This window comes from Astyanax mexicanus, chromosome 18 (genome assembly GCF_023375975.1).
Source record: "Astyanax mexicanus isolate ESR-SI-001 chromosome 18, AstMex3_surface, whole genome shotgun sequence".
Taxonomy (NCBI): Eukaryota; Metazoa; Chordata; class Actinopteri; order Characiformes; family Acestrorhamphidae; genus Astyanax; species Astyanax mexicanus.
In genome coordinates, this window is record NC_064425.1 from 5,301,836 (window position 1) to 5,322,946 (window position 21,111).

Below are 21,111 nucleotides of genomic sequence, written 5' to 3' on the forward strand. Positions count from 1 at the left end.
GACCGGGATCAGACTGGGAATTTATTTATTTATTTATTTCAGTTTAAACAGTTCATGGTTTTCTTCTAAGAGGCTCACTAAATCTCCCTGACCCTTATTAAAGGTCAGAGATCATAGAGTGCAGCCTTTCTCTCGTTTTCGTTTTTTAGACGCTGTAAGAAGGAAGCGTCTGTAGACAGTTCATTTAAATTTAGCACGTATTTCAGCGTGCCTCTGTTAAAAGTGTCAAGTCCGTCTTCAGAGGTCATGTTTTATAAAGCTTCCTTTGCACTATTTTCTCTTTGGATGCTGCAGATGCTGCAGATTGTGGTCCCATGGTGATTTTCCAGAATCACAATATATTCATAAATTCTCTCCGTTAAATGAGTCAAGGACAGAAAGCTCTGATCTTGTTATTGAACAAACTTTAGATTATGTGATGGATACAGCTGTGGTCAGAACTTTTAACGCACATTCACAATGAACCTGAAGGTCAATGCAATGTTACATACAAACAAACAGACATACAAACAAAAGCCATAGTGGTTAACACGTTCGCCTCCCAGCACAGGAGTCTTGGGTTCAAGTCCCTATCTGGGGGAGTTTCTCCCCGTGTCTGTGTGGTTTTTCTTTGCGGACACTGGTTCTCTCCCACAGTCCAAAAACATGGAGATCAGGTAAATTAGATACTCTAAATTGCTCAGAAAAATGTAATACTCTAAATTGATTTGTTCATGTAGAGGTATGTGTATTGTATAGAATTGTGTGTATAAAAAATGTATGCATGACTGTGTGATCAGATATGGATCATCAACCAACAGCATCAACCAACCCCACATCATTTACTTACTTACTTCCAGGTGGAGACTTTTCTTTTCTATTTTTTTTGGCCGGGCATGAAGGTGTATAAAATCTTCAGACTGTGCTATCCTCAGGATCTACCATGGCTACTGCTGGATCTGACCTTCTGCTCTCTGTCAGAGTAGCGGGACATTGAGGTCTGAGCTTTCTACTTCTCCTCACCCTGCTAAATCCCACTGACTCTCTGAAGTGGGCCTGGAAATCTGCCCAGGCCATCTCCACCACCGTTCAATTTGTTTCAGACACCTGTTGTTTGGTTTAAGAGGCGGCGAGTGGAAGGATGATGTCTGCTATCTAAAATTAAACTCAGAGGAAAAAAACACCCAGAGAAAATAAAAAAAAGAATTAAAACTGTCAGATAGATCCCGTCTGATCTTTATCTACATTATGAACTCTACTTATAATTAGTAGGCCTGATGATAAAGCAATAATTGGGTAACACTTTACATTAAGTGTTGACTAACTAACATAAATTAATGCATTAGTTACCATGAATAGTAAGACATGAGGTAATACATTAACAATGCTTAGTTAATGTTAATAAAACACAAAACTACAGCATTAATTAATGTTACTTTCACATGAACTAACTTTTGAAGTAAAGCATTAGTTAAGACGAACAATAAATCATACACTTCATTAATAATGTTAACTAATATTCAGTAAACAAGTAACAACTGCATTAGTTAATCTTCTTGTCCTTTGCTTATATGCTGCAGCTATGCGTGGGACATTCCAGGATTTTGGTACATTTCAGGGGTGGACACTTCAATTTGATCATTTTTAGTCATATATTTATTAAATACAGGTAATAGACTATCAAAAAGTTTGATTCGTCAAGCTCAGGTATCGAAGCAGTTGTTTTAATTAGATTATGCAATATATTTGGTAACTTACAGTAACAGGGTTGTGAGTAACAGGGTTGTAAATCTAGGCTAAGTTGTGGTTTACCCCAGGAACAGATGCTAACTGTAAAATTTAGCTATGTATACAAGATCAAGGACAAACATGGTTATATAAGTATATAAAGTAAATTTTGACTCTTAAAATATGAGTCACACACACAACTTGGACAAACATATTTGAAAAAAATCTTGAAAATTGTTAGAGCACTTTCTCTTGGTCTTGCCATGTGGGCAGAAAATGTCCTTGTGATGTCACTTCCTTTGTGCCAGTTGAAAAATATTTTGAACTCTTTCTCTGCAGGTAAAATTCCTTATGGTAACAGGGTTGCGCGCATGTTGTGGGACACGACTTAACCGCATAAAAACTGTAACATGCAAAACAGTGTAGACCAAAGAAGTTGTTTTCATAAGTAAAGGAGATGCAGATCAACAATATACAAGAGGAAGTCATTTATTGAGAGCTTATTTTAATTGTTAAATTTGCCAAAGGAGTTGGTCACCCAATGTGTGGGACAAGAGAAAACGGCCATTTTTTGAGGTGGTCCAAAGGTATTCGCTCTTTTGAATAATATCTAAGGAGCTTATTTTTCCACCATATTTTACAGTTTGTCTTATAACAAGTAAATTTTTCACAAAAAATAGTCATTTAGATATTTTGGATATGTACATTTGAAATTTAAGTGGTGGGACAGGAAATGTACCTGGAATGATCCTGGAATGTCCTGCATACTGTAATTGTTCACTATTTATTTATTAAATATTAGTTATAAATATATTTGGCTATATTTGTGATAACACTTATGCAGTGGTAGCCAGTTACTTTTCAGTTTCATTTACTAATTTCAGTGAACTAATATAATATTATATATTTTACATTTTTACCTCTATAGGAAATAAATCTTTACATGGATTAGAATTATTTCACTTTCACTTTACATCAGGTATATATTTATTTTACTGAAGAGAGCTGTCTGTATAAGTGCTTAGTAATGTTTAACAGATGTTAATAATTCTTAACAATGGCATTAGTTAGGTTAATCATGGTTCATATTTACAAATTTTACATGCAAGTTGAAATCCAACAAACACTCACATATATGTGAAGATATTAAGCTTGAGCACCATGCAGACGAATATTTACTGCAGTACACAAGCAAATGACAAGAAGATTAACTTCTTAAAGCTCACCTTCCGCGAAAATCCGATTTTTCTTGTTTTTTTGTGGAATACAGTAGGTCTCTCCGAGTTGAATGTGTACACCTGCACATTAAACTGTTTTGCAGCCCCCATTGTCTGCAGGAGCTAAGCAAAGAAATCACAGACCAGCCCACCTTGGCTCGAGAAACTCCCAGAGGCGGAGCTGAAGCGACGCAACATCACCGCTCATCAGTTAGGAGGTGGGAGGCAGTGAGCGGCAGAGCGGTGGAGGGGCGTCGCAGTGCTCCTAGCCAATCAGAGGAGAGATATTTGCATGCTGTTTGCATGTATGAATATTCATGAGCAAAGCTGGAATCCGGTCATTTTGGACACACCCCTAAAACAGTCCATTAAAAAAGAGCTATACAGAGACACCTGAGCACTTTTTTTTTGTGTCATTCATTCATACTAGAGACCACAACTAGACATTTTAAAATGAAAGAAAAAACGACGGAAGGTGAGCTTTAACAGAGTTGTTACTTGTTTACCTAACATTAGTACATGATTTATTGTTCATCTTAACAAATGATTCACTTGTAATGTGATAATAACATTAATTAATGCTGTAATTCCGTGTTTAATTGACATTGCCTAAGCATTGTTAACCCTTGTGTGGTGTTCGGGTCTGTGGAACCCGTTTTCATTTTTCATCAAATGATACTAAAAATATATTTTTTCTAACTCAAACTCATTGGCATTGGCTCATTTTTGTGAAAAACATATATCAAAACACATTTTCGATAAACACACACTGTACACCCCCCCCCCCCCCCCCACACACACATTTATATTACATACAGTATGTTTGGCCAAGGGCTAATAAACATTGCTTCATTTGTAAATTTGAAAATAAACAAATTTTCTACTCATATCTTGAGTTTAATTCATTTTCTTTTACATTTTATTAAAAAACTAATAAAAAAAGAGTAGCACTTTTTAAAAGAAATGTAACATAAGAAAGGTAAAGGGCAAATATTAACCATGTAAGCTGTTTATATTGCTTGCAATTTAGGTGAAGCAAGCATGTGTAAAGCATTTTAATGTAAAATTGCTTAATTTTGCTGAATTAAATACAAGTAACAAAGTAAACGAGTAACAAAAAATATGAACACCACACAAGGGTTAATGTATTACTTCATGTTTTATTCATGGTAACTAATGCATTAATTCATGTTAGTTAGTCAACACTTAATGTACTTAAGTGTTACCAATAATTGTCTTAAAAATAATTATCTAAAAAATTCTGCACCAGTTTATTGTTCTAGTCTTGTGCACACAGCTCCTTATATTTGCTCCACCACATTTCGGACAACACTCACTTGTCTATATTGTGTTTTATCGATTTTGCTTTTCTCCATTTGGCACATCCAGTAGCTCTTGGCAGGTGGCTGTTATTGCCTTCATCACATTGTGGTCGGAGGTAGAGGAGGTGAGACGAGGACAACAGGCACTCAGGCAATGCTGGAGGAGAAAACAAGCTTCAGATGGACCATGAAATGGAGAACTTAACTTTTGTACTTTTTGAAATAAAATTCCCAGTTTAAAAATTAGTTTAGGGTTCTCACACCAATTACAATATACAGCTCTAAGGGGCCACTTCAGTTTCTGAATCAGTTTCTCTGATTTTGCTGTTTATAGGGATATGTTTGAGTAAAATGAACATTGTTGGTTTATTCCATGAATTACAGACAACATTTCTCCCAAATTCCAAATAAAAATATTGTCATTTAGAACATTTATTTGCAGAAAATGAGAAATGGCTGAAATAACAAAAAAGATGCAGTACTTTCAGAAATCAAATAATGCAAGTTCATAAAATTTTAAGAGTTCAGAAATCAATATTTGGTGGAATATCCCTGATTGGAAAATCTGGAAAATCCTCTTTATTATATTCCAGAGACCTATTTTTGAGCTGCTGTTGATACAGCATTGCCGAGTAGCATCACAGCACTAACGCTCTGAGGAAAGCGCAGCGACTCGGTTCCGATACATCAGCTCACAGATGCAGCCTTGTGCTGATCAGTTAAAGGTAAAAAACATCTTTATATAGGGCCTAAATGAGGTCAAATGGATATAATGGGATAGAGGAGTAGAGAAGGGGAAGAAGGAAATGAGGTTAGAAGTAATTAGTTTGTTAGAGGTGTTAGGAGAGTAAGTGCTCTTTGAAGAGCTCTGTCTTCAGGAGTTTATTAAAGATAGCGGGAGATTCTCCTGATCTGGTAGTAGAAGGTAGTTAGTTGGAGGTGTTAGGAGAGTAAGTGCTCTTTGAAGAGCTCTGTCTTCAGGAGTTTATTAAAGATAGCGGGAGATTCTGCTGATCTGGTAGTAGAAGGTAGTTTGTTCCACCATTGGGGAACTCTTTATGAGAACAGTCTGGATTGCTGCCGGGAGGTAACGTAAGCCGTGAGGAGTGATCAGTGCAGGTAGGAAGGAGCTGTTCTGTCATCACCTTGTAGGCGATTGTAAGAGCTTTGAATTTGATACGTGCAGCAACTGGTAGCCAATGGAACTCAATGATCAGTGGGGTGACGTGTGATTGTTGGCGAGCTCTTGGAGTTCTGGATCATCTGGAGTGGTTTTACTACACAGGCTGGGAGGACAGTTAGCAGGGCATTGCAGTAGTTGAGGCGTGAGATGACCACTGCTTGTACCAGGAGTTGGGTGGCCTGTTGCGTCAGAAACGGTCGAATTTTTCTGATGTTATAAAACGCAAAGCGGCAGGATCGAGCAACTGAGGCCACACTGTGAGAGAAGTGTTCTGTATTATCTAGTATTTACCTCGTTCTCTCTGCCCTGCCTGTAAATCAGGGAAATGTAATTTTTATTTCTGCAGTTCGCTGAGACAGCAGCGCTTCACTGACACGCACTTTCACCTTCGTGTCGACGGCTACTTTGTTGCTGTAATAAGCTGCGCCTGTCTATCACTGGATCCCAGTGTCTTCATCATAACTCGCTCTGTGGCAGGCAATTGGCTCTGCCTCATTATGGAGAACTCCAAGAGGAAAACAATTACAGTATGATAATGAGACGGGAGTGCAGCTCCAGAGCTTTAACTGGGAAAAAGAACAGCCTGCAAGACCACAATACATGTTTCCTGAACTTTTTTCAGCCTAATCTGTTCATCTGAGATCAATTACCACAAGGAAAACTTAAGGGAGGACAGCAGCCAGCCTCAAGGGTGTCCCCATGGTTGAAAAAGCATGGCTAAAGTACCCTCTAGAGTGGCAAAAAGAGATAAAAAGTCCTATTGGCTGCTCTTGTTGCGGGGGAAAAATTAATTGGGTGCCCTCTAGAGTGCCCCTTATTAGAATAAATGATGATGTGCCCTCTAGATCAAGAAACTTTAATAATAATGTGTCTAAATGAATGCCTATCTATGGGTGACCTTCTGTTCTTTTAGTAGAACAGGGTGCTGTAAAGAGTGCCCTTCTTGTGACAGTTCCAGTACAAAAAAGGGTCATAATTTTGTGACCCTGTTTAGTCCTGGCTTCTTCTTGCGTCTTGAGTATCAGGATTATGTCTGGATAAAACCAAGCCACATAAAAGTGCAACTGTACCCTAGTGAAAAAAAGTAGATTAAAGTATACTAAGCATTATTATGCTATAGTGCACTAAAGTGTTCTTGTAGCCACATTATTATTAATCAGTATATTTAAAGAGCGCTAAAATGGAACAACTTTTTTTGTACTTATTAAACTTTAATTACAGTATAAAAATAGTACAAAAGTCTTGCTTAAGACTTTTTGCTTAAGTGTACTTAACTGTACTAAAATAAAACTATTTTAAATATGCTTACAGTAAAATTATAATACATTTACTAATGAGTATTACAACTGTATTACTATTATATACCGAGTATATTAGAAATGTACTAAGAATTCATGTTAAATATATGTCTATATATCTATTTATATTAGAGTACAAATATGCTTCTTGTCTTTTGTAAGTAGCACACTTCTAGTATACTTCATTAGGTATAAAAATATATTTTAATATACTGTTCTACAATTTTTAGCGTGTTACAGATCTACTTAATTTTTTTATTTAACACTGTATCCTATAATTTACTTTTTTTCCTAATTATAAATACATCTTAACTGTTATATTAATGCAACACCTAATAATAATAATAATAACAATATATTAATAATAATATATTTTTTAAACATTTTACCAATATAGTATTTTAATTTACTTTCTAAAAAGTCACATGATACATTGTACTTTAGGTGAACTACTGTAAGATTTTTTTTTACAAGCTTAAAAAATCTAAAGTTAATTTGTGACGCGCAAAAAATTGTAGAACAGTATATTAAAATATATTTTTATCCCCAATTAAGTATACTAGAAGTGTGCTACTTACAAAAGACAGAAACAAGAAGTATATTTGTACTCTAATGTAAATAGATCACATATATTTAACATCAATTGTTAGTATATTTCTAATCTACCTGGTGTATAATAGTGATACAGATGTAATACTCATTAAATGTATTATGATTTTACTGTAAGCATATTTAAAATATGGGGTTACATTCATGCAGTAGTTTATATGTTTAATTGTCACTTAAGTATATTTAAAATAGTTCAATTTTAGTACAGTTAAGTACACTTTTAAGTAACACAATTTAAGTAAGACTTTTGTACTATTTTTATATTATTAAAGTATAATCCATTTTATCACTCTTTAAATATACTGATTAATAATAATGTGGCTACAAGACCACTTTAGTGCACTATAGCATAATAATGCTTAGTATACTTTAATTTACTTTTTTTCACTAGGGAAAACAATGACTCTGATGACATTGATCAATGTATTCATCATCATCACTGTCATCACCACCGCAGACAATTGTCAGAAAATGCTGCAGTTCACACCAAACCACTCTGACTCTCCATTTATTAGTTTAATTGTGCAGAAATGTAGAAAAAAAAAACAGTGAAATTCCCTTTTATCTGACTTCCAGGTGACTGAACTCTCGCTCTGTGGAGTGGTAATAATCTGACACTGTGCATTCTTATAAACTTTAGAGCAGTTTGTCATAAAGAGTTAATTAGGTGTTAACGTGCGAGGCTGTCAACATCTTACTTACGACAGATGGTAGCATGGACAGTGTTTCTGTGTGGTGTAGTGAGTGTGTATGTGTGTGTGTGTGTGTGTGTGTGTGTGTGTGTGTGTGGCCGGGCATGGCTAGTACTCAGATTGCTGCCAGCTATCAGTCACGCAGTGCTGAAAGGAGACTCAGCCAACCACACAAACCGCATGCTGGACAAGCCAGACCAGATGTTCCTTCAGCCGTCTGCCTCCTGCCTTATGGCTAATGGACACGGGTCAGTCCTACACTATGCACTCAGCCAGGAGATATATATATATATATATATATACAGCTCTGGAAAAATCAAGAGACCACTTCTGTTTCTGAATCAGTTTCTCTGATTTTGCTATTTATAGGTTTATGTTTGAGCAAAATGAACATTGTTGTTTTATTCAATAAACTACAGACAACATTTCTCCCAAATTCCAAATAAAAATATTGTCATTTAGAGCATTTATTTGCAGAAAATGAGAAATGGCTGAAATAACAAAACTCAAATAATGCAAAGAAAACAAGTTCATATTCATAAAGTTTTGAGAGTTCAGAAATCAATATTTGCTGCAATAACCCGTGTTTTAAATTACAGTTTTCATAAATCTTGGCATCAAGTTCCTTTTGATTATATTCCAGAGGTTTTCAAATTTGGTAAAATAAAAAAAAACTCATAATTTATAAGCGGTTTCTTATTTTTCTTAATAAAATACTGTCATGCCAAAAGTCATGTGACAGCATCATGAAAATTGATCACGAAGTTTAACCTAAGGGATGACTCGGGGACGATCACACCTGTATAAGTTGTGAGGTGTTATCTTGTGAGTGAGGTTGGACACTGGCCAGCATGCTTATGGCAAGACGGTGTGAAATTGAATAAGGCATGATTGTCAGGTGGGTCAGGCCAAGATTTCCTACCCTTTTCTTGAGCTGAGTTTTTAATGCTTTTTTTTATGTGGCATGATGATCACAATATAGCGAAGTAACAAAGAAAACTGTGTTTGAAGTATGCATTCTTACTAGTGTGGCCAAATGACCTTATAATCCGGAGCACCTTATGTATGAAAATAGACCAGAAAATAGACTAAAAATAGCTGCATAGGTTCTTACCTGCATATTGTTGCTGTCCAATAAAAGTATTTTCAAAACAGCAAAAACAGAGGGTGGTAAAAGCTGCACAGAGGATTGTTGGACCTCCAGATGCAGGAAAAGGGCCACCTGCATCAGGAAGCATCCCAGCACACGCACTTTTTGTCCTGCTTCCCTCCCTGGAACACCAAGTGCAAAACAACCAGACTGAGAAACAGCTTCATTCCAGAAGCTGTAAGACTCTTAAACTCCACCTAAACAACACACTGCACTGACATTTTACAAGGACAATTACTGCTTACAAACACTGTCACTTTAAAAACACACTGAGACAATTCACATTATCATGCTGCTATAGCAAATCTATAGCACTCTGGAATTCATGTTGCTGCAGCCTGCCTACTCACCCTATTTTTGTGTGTATTTATCTTGATATATATTGTGTTCTATTTTATTTGTAGTGTGTTTTTTTATTTTGTGATCTTATTTTATTTATATTTATCTATTTAAACAACAGCTCTTGGGCATAAACTGGACAGTGAGATCACAATTTCGTTCCACCTCATGTACCACATGTGATGCTAATGACAATAAAGTCTCCTTGAATCCTTGAATCCTTGAGGAGAGAGAGAGAAAAAAAAAACCTTCTAAACTTTCAATAGAAGTCAATGTAAAAAGAATTTATTTCAGGTCAATTTAAAGTATTTTTGCCCTATAAGTCCGTTCAGTTTTGGCACAGTGTAAGGGACGGTTTGTGTATTTAAATTATGTAGTAAACTAAAAAACGGAAAGCAAAAATGGACAGCGACGATATGCAGTTAGCAGTGTGTTCAGATAGCATCGCTATCCTTCTTGTTACAGTCAGTGGAGCATTATATTATGATTTTAGATTTTTTCTGACACTTTACGTAATAAGTCTGGATTCCTGAATCTGTTCCAGTGTATCAGAATGTGGCTCCATCACTAAGCTGAAATATCTGATTCTGCTATTCTTACACTGCAGGAAGCTTCTGCTGCATGATGCTGCTGAAGAGCTTTTGATCAGGAGTGAAAGTAAACAAAGCTCGACTGCAGAGTTTTTCAGTGAAGACTGGCCATCAGTGAGGTGAATAACATGTCATTACGCTTCCTTTTTCTCACGCATCAAATTAGCAGTAATGAATGGCTGTCAGGAGGAATAATGCTGCATTGTAAGCCTTTTTCACAGGGTCTTAATGACCCACTAATTAATCATAAACCAGCAGACTGAGGCAATGCCACACTTTCACTCGCGCAGACGTCTCTGCTCTCGCTCTCTCCTTCTCTCTCCTTCTCTCTTACTCACACTGTTTTTTTCCTGTGTTTTTCTTCTTTAGGGCCTACTGAATAACTGTCTGCAGTCATGCTTGTGTAAGAGATAATGCCCCGCTGAATCCTCCTGAGGGTTGTTTTCAACTAATGTTGAATAAGGTAAAAGCCAATCATTAAGGTGTACTGGAGGGCTCACTTTAATATGGACCATTAAGGATCCATCTGTGTGCTTTGTGAAACGGCTCCATCAGGTGATCATTTACTACGAGGAAAGCTTTACTGGGCATCGGGGAGCCAAAAGGCACGATGATTTAGTGAGTCATTAGCAGATGCCTGTTTCAGCATTAATTCAACTCTTCCCGTGCCCTTTATAAAACCTCCTCTGAGATGTGTGTTTAAAAACAAGGAGAAAGAGCTTCATTTTTTTCAGTCTCAGTTTAGAAATGTGCAGAGAGCAACATTCAACCAGTAGAGTGTAAATCTGAACAAATCATTTATTTTAAAACATGTATCATCTCTCATTCTTTCATGTCTTTAAGTGTATTTTGCTGTTGTGAATGGGAGCATTATTACACAATAATGCTTTTCACAAGTTGACACAGTTCTTATGAAATGCTCATCTCGTGTTTTGATCAAAATATGTCAAAGATCCAACTGTGTAAATTTGTAACGTAGAGGAGGAGGCAGGATGCAAATGCAAGTCTTTATTTTCCATTATTTAAACTAACAAAAACAAAACACTAAAAAACAGAGTATAAACTAAAAGATGAAACAAACAAGCAAAAATAACAAACAAAGAAACAAACTACAAAAAGCAAACCTGAAACACTGAAGACAAAAAACACAGCAGGTCTGAGGTTAAACAAAACAGATAAACTAGATCTAGAGAGAGTAACAAGACAAGATCAGACAAAAAGCACGACAAACAACAAAGGAGCACATGGGGTATTTATACACAGGCACACACTAGGGACACCTGTGGAGGTAATGAGGGGGGCAGAGTTACAAATGAGACAGGAGGGGTTACAGATGACAAGGCGGGGCTAAGGTAGAGACAAGACCAAAACACAACAGTAGCACATGGCTGGGAAACATGACAGGTAAACAAAACAAGAGAACAGAGGACAGGAGCAGGAAGGAACCAAAAAAGGAAAAACACTGGACAGACAGACTAAGGTGTGACAAAAACAGTCCTGTGCATGGAGGCACTATAGGGGTTAATGTACATAACAAGTAATAAAACTTTATAGGCACAAAATAAGCATCATGCAAACTGACAAATCAAATTGAGTTAAAAAACTATTTTATATTACTTTCATATGAATCTATTATGGCTTTTTTAAAATACAGGTGCATCTCAAAAAAAATGTATATCATTGAAAAAAAGTTGCTTTATTTCAGTAATGCAGTTCAAAACTCATAAAGCTCTGGAATAAAGAAGAGACCACTTAATGATGATGCTTTTTCTTTGATTTTACCAAAATGAAAACCTCTGGAATATAATCAAGCAGAAGATGGATGATCACAAGCCATCAAACCACCAAACGGAACTGCACCAGGAGTAAAGCAGCATAAAGTTATCCAAAAGCAGTGTGTAAGACTGGTGGAGAAGAACATGATGCCAAGATGCATGAAAACTGTGATTAAAAAAACAGGGTTATTCCACCAAATATTGATTTCCTTTATATTTATTGCCTTGCCATGAGCAAGTCGGCCAGCGTTTAACCCCACTCACAAGTCAGCACCTCACAACATTCCCAAGCCATCCATCCCCTGTGGTAACTTATCATAAACAGTTTACCTACTGCTATTTCAAGACTTTTGGCACGTCAGTGTTTGGTATGACTCACTAATTGCTTTGCTGTTTGTTCTTTAAAACTGTACTCTGGAGAAAAATGCCCACAAAAACTCAGAAGCCAGAGAGTTGCATCATTCCTAAAACTACCAGATAGCACTGCCAGCAGCACCCACACTCTCCCAATCTCCACAAATCATCCAGTACAGGAAGCACAGTAATAATCATCTGCCCTCCAGAGCTGGAGAGTAGTTGTGCTGAATTGTCTGACTCCCTGTGGCACTCATTCCTCTGCTTTACTTCTTCAGAGAGTCAAGGTAAAGATCTGAGGAGTGTGTACCGTTTCACTGGAGGTGAACGTTTGAAGTACAGTACTTCTGGAAATGTTCTTGTAAAGTTGTTCTCTGTTTTTTCTGATTTTATTAAAAAAAAACTGCTAAACTTTGTTCACATTTTGCTCTGGATGATGGTAATAATAAAATGGCTACCCTAATTTAATAAATGTAGACCAACATGAATTTCTTTCTGGACAAATATCATTTATGCTGGTGAAGATGCTGATTTATGCAGCTTTTCTGACTAATGCTGGTTTTGTGCTGGTTTGAAATTGAATGACTAGCACATCAGTGCTCAAAATACAATAAATGCTAGTGTGGTGTTGAATGACTAGAACATTAGCGCACAAAACCCAACAAATGCTGATTTGATGCTGAGTTGGTGAAGGTGAGCATATAAATGTATAATAAATAAATGTATAATAAACCCAATACATGTATTCAAAACCCAATAAATACTGCATTGGTGCTGGTTAATGCTGGCTGATCAGCAAATCTGTCTTCAAAACCCAACAAATGCTGGTTTGGTGTTGGCTGACCTGCATTTCAGTGTTCAAAATATAACAAATGCTGATTTGGTGCTGGTTTGATGTTGGATGACCAGAAAATCTGTCTCCAAAACCCAACAAATGCTGGTTTGGTGTTGGCTGACCTGCATTTTAGTCATCAAAATACAACAAATACAGCTTTGGTGAGGAATGATCAGCATTTTAGGGCAGATAAATTCTGGTTTATGCTGGTTTGGTGTTGGCTAACATGCATTTCAGTGTTCAAAATACAAACATTTTAATTTTGTTTTAATTAACCAGCATTTCAGTTTTCAAAACCCAAAGTAGGTATTGGTTCTCAGTGTGTTTGTACCGTAAATGTGTTGTTACTTGGAGCCAGTTGGGCTTCTTATTTGGGCCATATCATTTCAGCCCTGCTTTATCTCATATGGGAGATAAAGTGGACATTGGTTAAAACACACAAAAAAAAAACATTTTGGCAGGTCTATGTATTTGTATGTTTGTATTTCTATGTATCAAAGAGAAATAGGGACAGTGTGTGATGGGGTGCAGCCATGCCCACAAATTAGGCCCAAAATATTATGGAAGTAGTGTTGATGTTCTGAAGTGATTTTAAAGTTCTGGGGATGACACCATACCAGGTAACTGTAATGTAAATCACACTGTCAATTCAATGGACTGCAACTGAAATAAATAGGTTTTTTTTTGGATGCTTGACTAATAAGAAGGTAAGTGGCTCCCTCTGCTGGTGGTAAAAATAAATAAATCAGAACTCAACCTCATAATGCTAATAAATACATTTTCCATTCCATACTTTCTTCATAATGAACTGTTTTACACTATTAAGGTCTAATTTACTTTGTGTTTTCAGTGTGCAGATGCTTAAAACTCTTAATGTGAGTGGAATCACTCATGTGTCATAAGGTCACCTAAAAAAGTGCTCACAGTTTAAAAGGTGATGGAGATAAGATCTGGAAGTTGATCTGAAAATTCTTATTTGGAATTTGGGAAAAATGTTGTCTGTAGTTTATAGAATAAAACAACAATGTTCATTTTACTCAAATATAAACCTATAAATAGCAACATCAGAGAATCTTATTCAGTAAATGAAGTGGTCTCTATTTTTTTTTTCAGAGCTGTATGCTTAGCGTTTACCACACATTATTGTTATCTTGTGCTAAATGGAAAAACACAACCAAGCTAGTACATGCTTTATTGCAATAGAAAAAAAAACGTTCTATTTGAAAGTACCTACATCTCCTTCATCTGCTGACATGCCGTCCGTGGACAGTAGGTACAGATCCCACCCTCATACGAAGTCTGCTGGCTAATCCTGCTGTGTACTGTCTGAGGTTTTTAACCAGTAGACCGAAATAGCTTTCTTTTCAACTGATCTAGTGGGTGAGGGGTGAGGCCAATGTAACTGATAAAAATAATAACAGTACTGTATTTGTAAGTAAAGTAAAGAACTAAAGTGTTTGCATACTGGGCCTGTTAGGTTATCAGCACTGAACACAAGCAAATCTAAAGTTATGAAAATTACAGATGGTAACTTTATAAATTTCAATCATCATTCTGTTTGTGTGTACGCATCAAATTCTCTGAGGTCATCCTGCATACCAGTTTGGGATGCTAAGCGAATGAATAATTATTGGTACACGCTTCTATAGATATAAGCAGTAGTACAGATATGAATCATGGGAGAAATATGGAGCATGTCCTTCCCCCTGAGCCTTTAGTATACATTCCAGTGAGTCAGAATGAATTGGCGTTATATTTAGTGTTATATTTATTCATATATTATTCAGGATTTTCTGTGGGCTGAGCATGTCCTTCAATATATGAGCCTTGATGTGACCAGTGAGTGACATCCATCCACCCATTCAGGCTTTTCACTGTAGAATTACATTTGGGGAATTTTCTATATAGAGAAGCTCATTATTCTTCCACACATAAAGACAGGAGAGTTTACAGATGTTTAACTTTGTGTTTTTCAATTTCTACATCTTTCTCATATTTTCTCTTTTCCACAATTTAGTCCAAAAACATGGAGATCAGGTAAATTGGACACAAAATCAGGGGTGTCCAAACTTTTTTTGTTGGGGGCCAGATGGAGAAATATATGTGCAGTCATGGTCCACAGACTCTGTAATAAAACAAATGATGAAATATACTACTTATAATAATACATTTTCCTGATTACTTTCCTGATTAAACACCATTTTACTTGAGTTACTATCTTTATCTATCTTTGCCAGTGTTGTGTAAACTACGATTTTTCACATTGATGTTTCATTTATAATGTCTATTAATATTATTATACTCAATGACAAATTAAACATGCACACTTCCCTCTGAACTCTGAAAAATAGTCATTTTCTCAACATGCCTAAAATTTCTGCATTTGCTGTACATTTTCCGTTTCTTTGGAGCTGCCATGTTCCCACTGTAGATTGGGTTTGTGTCATAGCAACAGCTAGCGTTCAAATTTAACATAATCTCACATTATAAAAACCTGCTTAATATCGGGCCAACTTTCATTTTATTTCTATAATACCTTGCAGGCTGTAGTTTGAAAACCCCTGCTCTAAATGTATGTATGGTATGTAAGTCTGTGTGTGTATGTATGTATGTATGACTGTGTGCCCAGATATGAATTGGCACTCTGTTCTGGGTAAATGCTGTAGTGCTGGATGCAGTCCTCCAGGTGGACGGTTGTTTCTGGTTGAGAGTACGCTGTGTGCTATTGGCTGCGGCTTCTCACCAGTGTGTGTATGAGTGTTGAGCATGAATGGTTGTGTGTAATACGTGTAAATTGTAAAACGTCCTTGGGTTTCTAGAAAGGCGCTATATACTGTAAGTTGAACCTCAAGTTCTCTTGAGTATTACTTCGACTATTCTTCTTTACTATTAACTGTTTTATTTGTATGCATGTTTTATTTCAAAACAAAATTCTCGCACCTTTAGACTACCTACATCTTCTTTATCTGCTGACTTGCCATGGACAGTAGGTACAGATCCCTTGTTCAGACGAAGTCTGCAGGCTAATTCTACTATACACTTAGACTGGATGCTCATTCTGTCATTGCTTTAGCCTTCCTGCCATTGTGTTGATCAAATATCACTAAGTTTAGTCGTGTCATTGACCTTTCATCATTAAAAGAAGAAAATAGTTCCAGCAGTATTTAAAAATAAGTTTTATGATCTTTTTTACTATTATTATTATTTTAATGAAATAGAAATCATTTCTTATAGGACTTGATTAGATTGATTAGAACTGTGTGAATGATTAAATGCAGTGCTGAATTTTCTTATCATGTTACTTTTAAACTCTTTTAAACTTTTTTCACTACATTTTACATTTAAAGTTCATGCCTTTTCTGAAAACAGTGCTTTTATAAATAGAAAAAGGGGAAAAAATCTTAGCATCTTAGCATGTTTTATCTGTGATGTTTCTAAATTGTCAATTGAAAGTCCTTGGTCATCAGTATTAGTGCAGCACTATTTAGCTAGTACTAAATGGTTTTGTATTTTCAGCAGATTCTCTTAAGCGCACGGTCAGCTGCTCTGATTGGCTGCTGCTGCTTTGCTGACCCTATTGTTGCCCGGTGCCGTCATCCCTGAGTCCCGTGCCGCACAAAAAATAGCTGCCAACAGCCAAAGGAAATCTGTCAGCTTTGGCATAATTGAGCTTCTCAGTATCCAATTGGGCAAAAAAAGAGGAGAAAAAAGTTTATAAGGAGGTGAATAAAGGTAGGTGATCATTTTCATCTTTCATTACAGTTTTAAGGATTTTTATTTTGTTTATTTTGAGTAGAATTTGGAAAAGTTTTACTTAAGGTAAATGATGCTTTTAGAGATGTAGTCAGTACTACTATGTTAAACTACTGAAATAGTAGTAGTGAAATTTCTATAATTTGCTATAAAATCTGTGAATCTATAGAATTACAATAATGAAAGTAGAGATATCAAAAATGCATTTCTTAACTTATTGTGTTAACTGTGTTAATAATATGAACACTATAGCCTTTTAAGGACATTGACATGTTGTCACTTTCAGACAAAAATACCAAGTATCTCCAAAATAACTACTTTACATTAAGAGGAAAAATGTTTGTTTTTTTTTACTTTCAATGAAAGTTAATGTAAAAAGATTTTTTACATATATATTTTTATATGTAGTACATTCATTACACTTTGAAACAATGAACAAAATTCACATAAAAAAAGGGGAAAAAAAATTGAGAGGTTTGTGTCTAACAGCAACAATGTAATTGTCAGGGTTGAGATTTTTACTTTTTACTTTTGCATTACAGATAACTGATTGCTTCATACAAAAAATAATTGTACTTTAGTATCATTGCTATAATAAAGGAACATAATCAGATTACTTTTTCTATTACTTCAATTACTCACCTGTTTAAAACCACATATTCAAATAAAGACAAAAGAAAAAATGAATGAAATGAATAAAATAACATTAATCTGTCTACTATCTACACCAAATACCCCCCAAAAATGAATATTCTTAAAGAGAATCAAAAAAGTTTTTTTTTTCATATCATTTAAATTATTATGAAAAGTTATAAATGGCCTGGACCAGTATGAATACCATCTTTTTCTAAAAAATTGTCTAAAGTGATTTATGCTGATTTGCTTTGCTTTTTTTCTTATTTTTTAAATATATTTATCTTATATTAATGGCAGATTTAAAAATATATAATGACATACCCAACATTGTACAATACTTATATAGAATATAGAATTTCCTGTCCATTAGATTTGTTGTATAGGTAACAAAGCTAAACCATACGTACAAAATAAAATAATGAATACTTAAAACAATTCTCAATTCTTTTTTTTTATTATTATTATATTCAGTTTCTCAACTTTATTTTTCTAAGCATTTCCAGCCTTATCAAGGAAAATTCCATTTTTAGTGCAACACAAAGAGGATTTGACATAGTGACATTTGTGCATGTTGTATTTTGTCATGATTTATTGGATAGGAATGTTTTGTTCCAATTTTTTGTGTCTAGAATTGTGTCTAGAATTTTTATTTATTTATTTATTTATTTATTATATAAAAACATGGAGTAGGTACTGATCATTTATATACTTTTTTATATACTTTTTGTTTAGTGTAACACAAATGAAAACGTGAATCTGCTTTACAGACCTTTAAATCCAAGACCCATTTTTAGCAAGCTGAAATAAACACTAACAAAAACCAGTAAGTCCATTTTTACCACATTCAACCAAGCTCAAAACCCCTTCATACAACTGCATTCATTCAGAATTCCTTTATATAACCCTCCTAACACTGCTTTATATAGAAAAGACATGAAATAATGAAGCTTAAACCTATTTTTTAAAGAAGAAAGTCTGGTTTTCTCCTGCACTGTGATGTCTGTGTAAATGTGTGTGCAGGTCCAGGATGTACAGCTTTATGGGAGGTGGATTATTCTGTGCTGGAGTAGGAAACATACTCCTGGTGGTCTCCACAGCCACTGACTACTGGATGCAGTATCGGCAGTCCAGCGGCTACATGCACATGGGCCTGTGGCGCTACTGCATGCCTGGGAAATGCATGACACACACAGACAGCATTGGTGAGAACAAAGCAAGATGGGTCCCTATAAAAATACAAAAACAAATACGAATATAAATACCAAATATTAAATAATCTGAACTGGAACTGGATTTCTCTTGTTTCAATTTCCACAGCTTACTGGGACGCCACCCGTGCCTTCATGATCCTGGCGGTCCTGGCCTGCTTCTTTGGGCTGATGATAGGGGTCATGGCCTTCATCAACTACTCCTCCTTCGGTGGATTCGACAAAACATTCGCTGCAGGAATTCTCTATTTCATTTCATGTGAGTGTTTTTCTCACTCTCTTCAACAATTCAGACTCTCTCAAACACCACAGGTTTACACAAGCACTTTGCAACATATAACATACTGTAGTCTACATAAAAGCTACATCTAGTCTACCTATAGTCTACATACTGCATAGTCAACATAAAGGCTAAATATAGTCTATTTAAAGGTACATTAAGGCTACATATAGTCTACATACTGAGTATTCTGCATATAGTTTACATATAGACAGCATGCAGGAACATATAGTTTGCATAGGCTACATAAATGTACATATAGGCTTTATATAGTTTACATACTATATAGTCTACATATAGGCTATATACTGTATATATATTTTTTAATACTGTATAGTCTACATATAGTCTACATACTGTATAGTCTACACATAGGCTACATAAAGGTACATATAGGCTATATAAAGGTACATATACTACATAGTCTACATACTGAATAGTCTACATATAGTCTACATACTCTATAGTCTACATATAGTTTACACAAAGGTACATATAGGCTATATAAAGGTAGATATACTACATAGTCTACATACTGAATAGTCTACATATAGTCTACATACTCTATAGTCTACATATAGTTTACACAAAGGTACATATAGGCTATATAAAGGTAGATATACTACATAGTCTACATACTGAATAGTCTACATATATTCTACATACTGTATAGTCTACATCTACTCTACACACTGTATAGGCTACATATAGTCTACATAAAAGTACATGTAGGCTATATAAAGGTACATATACTACATAGTCTACATACTGAATAGTCTACATATAGTCTACGTACTGTATAGTCTACATACTGTATAGTCTACACATACCTACACATAAAGGTACATATAGGCTATATAAAGGTACATATACTATGTAGTCTACATACTAATTAGTCTACATATAGTCTACATACTGTATAGTCTACATATAAGCTACATAAAAGTGCATATAAGCTACATATTCTACATACTGTACAGTCTACATAAAGTCTACATACTGTATAGTCTACATGTAGGCTACATAAATGTACATATAGGCTAAATATTCTACATACTGTAGAGTCTACATATATGCTACATAAAAGGACATTTAGACTAAATTCTGTAGAGTCTACATAAAGCCTACATACTCTATAGTCTACATATAGGCAACAAACAAGTACATATAGACTACATACTGTATAGTCTACATGTAGTCTACACACTGTATAGTCTACATACTGTATAGTCTACACATAGGCTACATAAAATTACATATAGGCTATATAAAGGTACATATACTACATATAGTCTACATACTGTATAGTCTACACATAGGCTACATAAAGGTACATATACTACATAGTCCACATACTGAATAGTCTACATACCGATAGTCTACATATAAGCTACATAAAATTGCATATAAGATACATATTCTACATACTGTAGAGTCTACATAAAGTCTACATACAGTAGAGTCTACATACTGTATAGTCTACATGTAGGCTACATAAAGGGACTTTAGACTACATTCTGTAAAGTCTACATAAAGCCTACATACTCTATAGTCTGCATATAGGCAACATAAAAGTACATATAGACTACATACTGTATAGTATACATATAGTCTACATATAGTCTTCTACTCACTGAAACCATGTTTAACCATGTTAAACTCTATGGCTGTATTTTGCCCCTGTGTGTTTCAGGCTTCTTTGTGCTGCTGGCCATGGCGATCTACACCGGAGTGACAGTCAACTACTACGGGAAACGATACGGAAACTGGAGGTTCTCCTGGTCGTATATAATGGGCTGGGTCTCAGTGGTGCTTACATTTTTTTCAGGTGCAGTATATATTTCTCTGAACACCAGTGACAGTGTTTAATCTCATCAGGGTTTAAGATTTCTGTGTAATAGTGAGATTCTGAAGTCAAATTCCACTCTAGGAAGATCTTGAAGTTGTTTTTGTCCTTTTTTCAGGAATCTTCTACATGTGTGCTTACCGTATGCATGTACCCAGAGGCCCGATGTCACGCTGAAGCATCTCACCCCACATCTACCATCATTACCAGTGTGAATGTGAACCACAAGGTCCTTCCATTTTTATTTACCTCACAAATACTGAACATAAATGAATAAACGCTGCAGAGAATGAGAAAAAATAAGGACTCCTGTTATT

The 21,111-nt window shown here is 35.4% G+C and overlaps 1 protein-coding gene across 2 annotated transcripts; it reads left to right on the plus strand.

Annotated features, from left to right (window-relative positions):
• Positions 1–16,659: 16,659 nt before the first annotated feature.
• On the plus strand, positions 16,660–21,091 carry lim2.3 (lens intrinsic membrane protein 2.3). 2 transcript variants are annotated; one of them, XM_007260549.4, is made up of 5 exons: positions 16,660–16,803; positions 18,481–18,662; positions 18,778–18,927; positions 20,642–20,776; positions 20,913–21,091. In XM_007260549.4, the coding sequence occupies exons 2-5, from the start codon at positions 18,488–18,490 to the stop codon at positions 20,969–20,971; spliced, it is 519 nt and encodes a 172-aa protein (XP_007260611.1). In that variant the 5' UTR covers positions 16,660–16,803; positions 18,481–18,487; the 3' UTR covers positions 20,972–21,091. The 2 variants fall into 2 exon arrangements, with proteins under 2 accessions (XP_007260611.1, XP_049323041.1); XM_049467084.1 differs by lacking the exon at positions 16,660–16,803 and adding an exon at positions 18,233–18,283.
• The last annotated feature ends 20 nt before the right edge of the window (positions 21,092–21,111 follow it).

Coding starts and splice junctions, on each gene's coding strand:
- lim2.3 (XM_007260549.4), top strand. CDS start 18,488: ATGTACAGCTTTATGGGAGGTGGATTATTCTGTGCTGGAGTAGGAAAC. Junction 18,663..18,777: donor GACACACACAGACAGCATTG/GTGAGAACAAAG, acceptor CAATTTCCACAG/CTTACTGGGACGCCACCCGT. Junction 18,928..20,641: donor AATTCTCTATTTCATTTCAT/GTGAGTGTTTTT, acceptor TGTGTGTTTCAG/GCTTCTTTGTGCTGCTGGCC.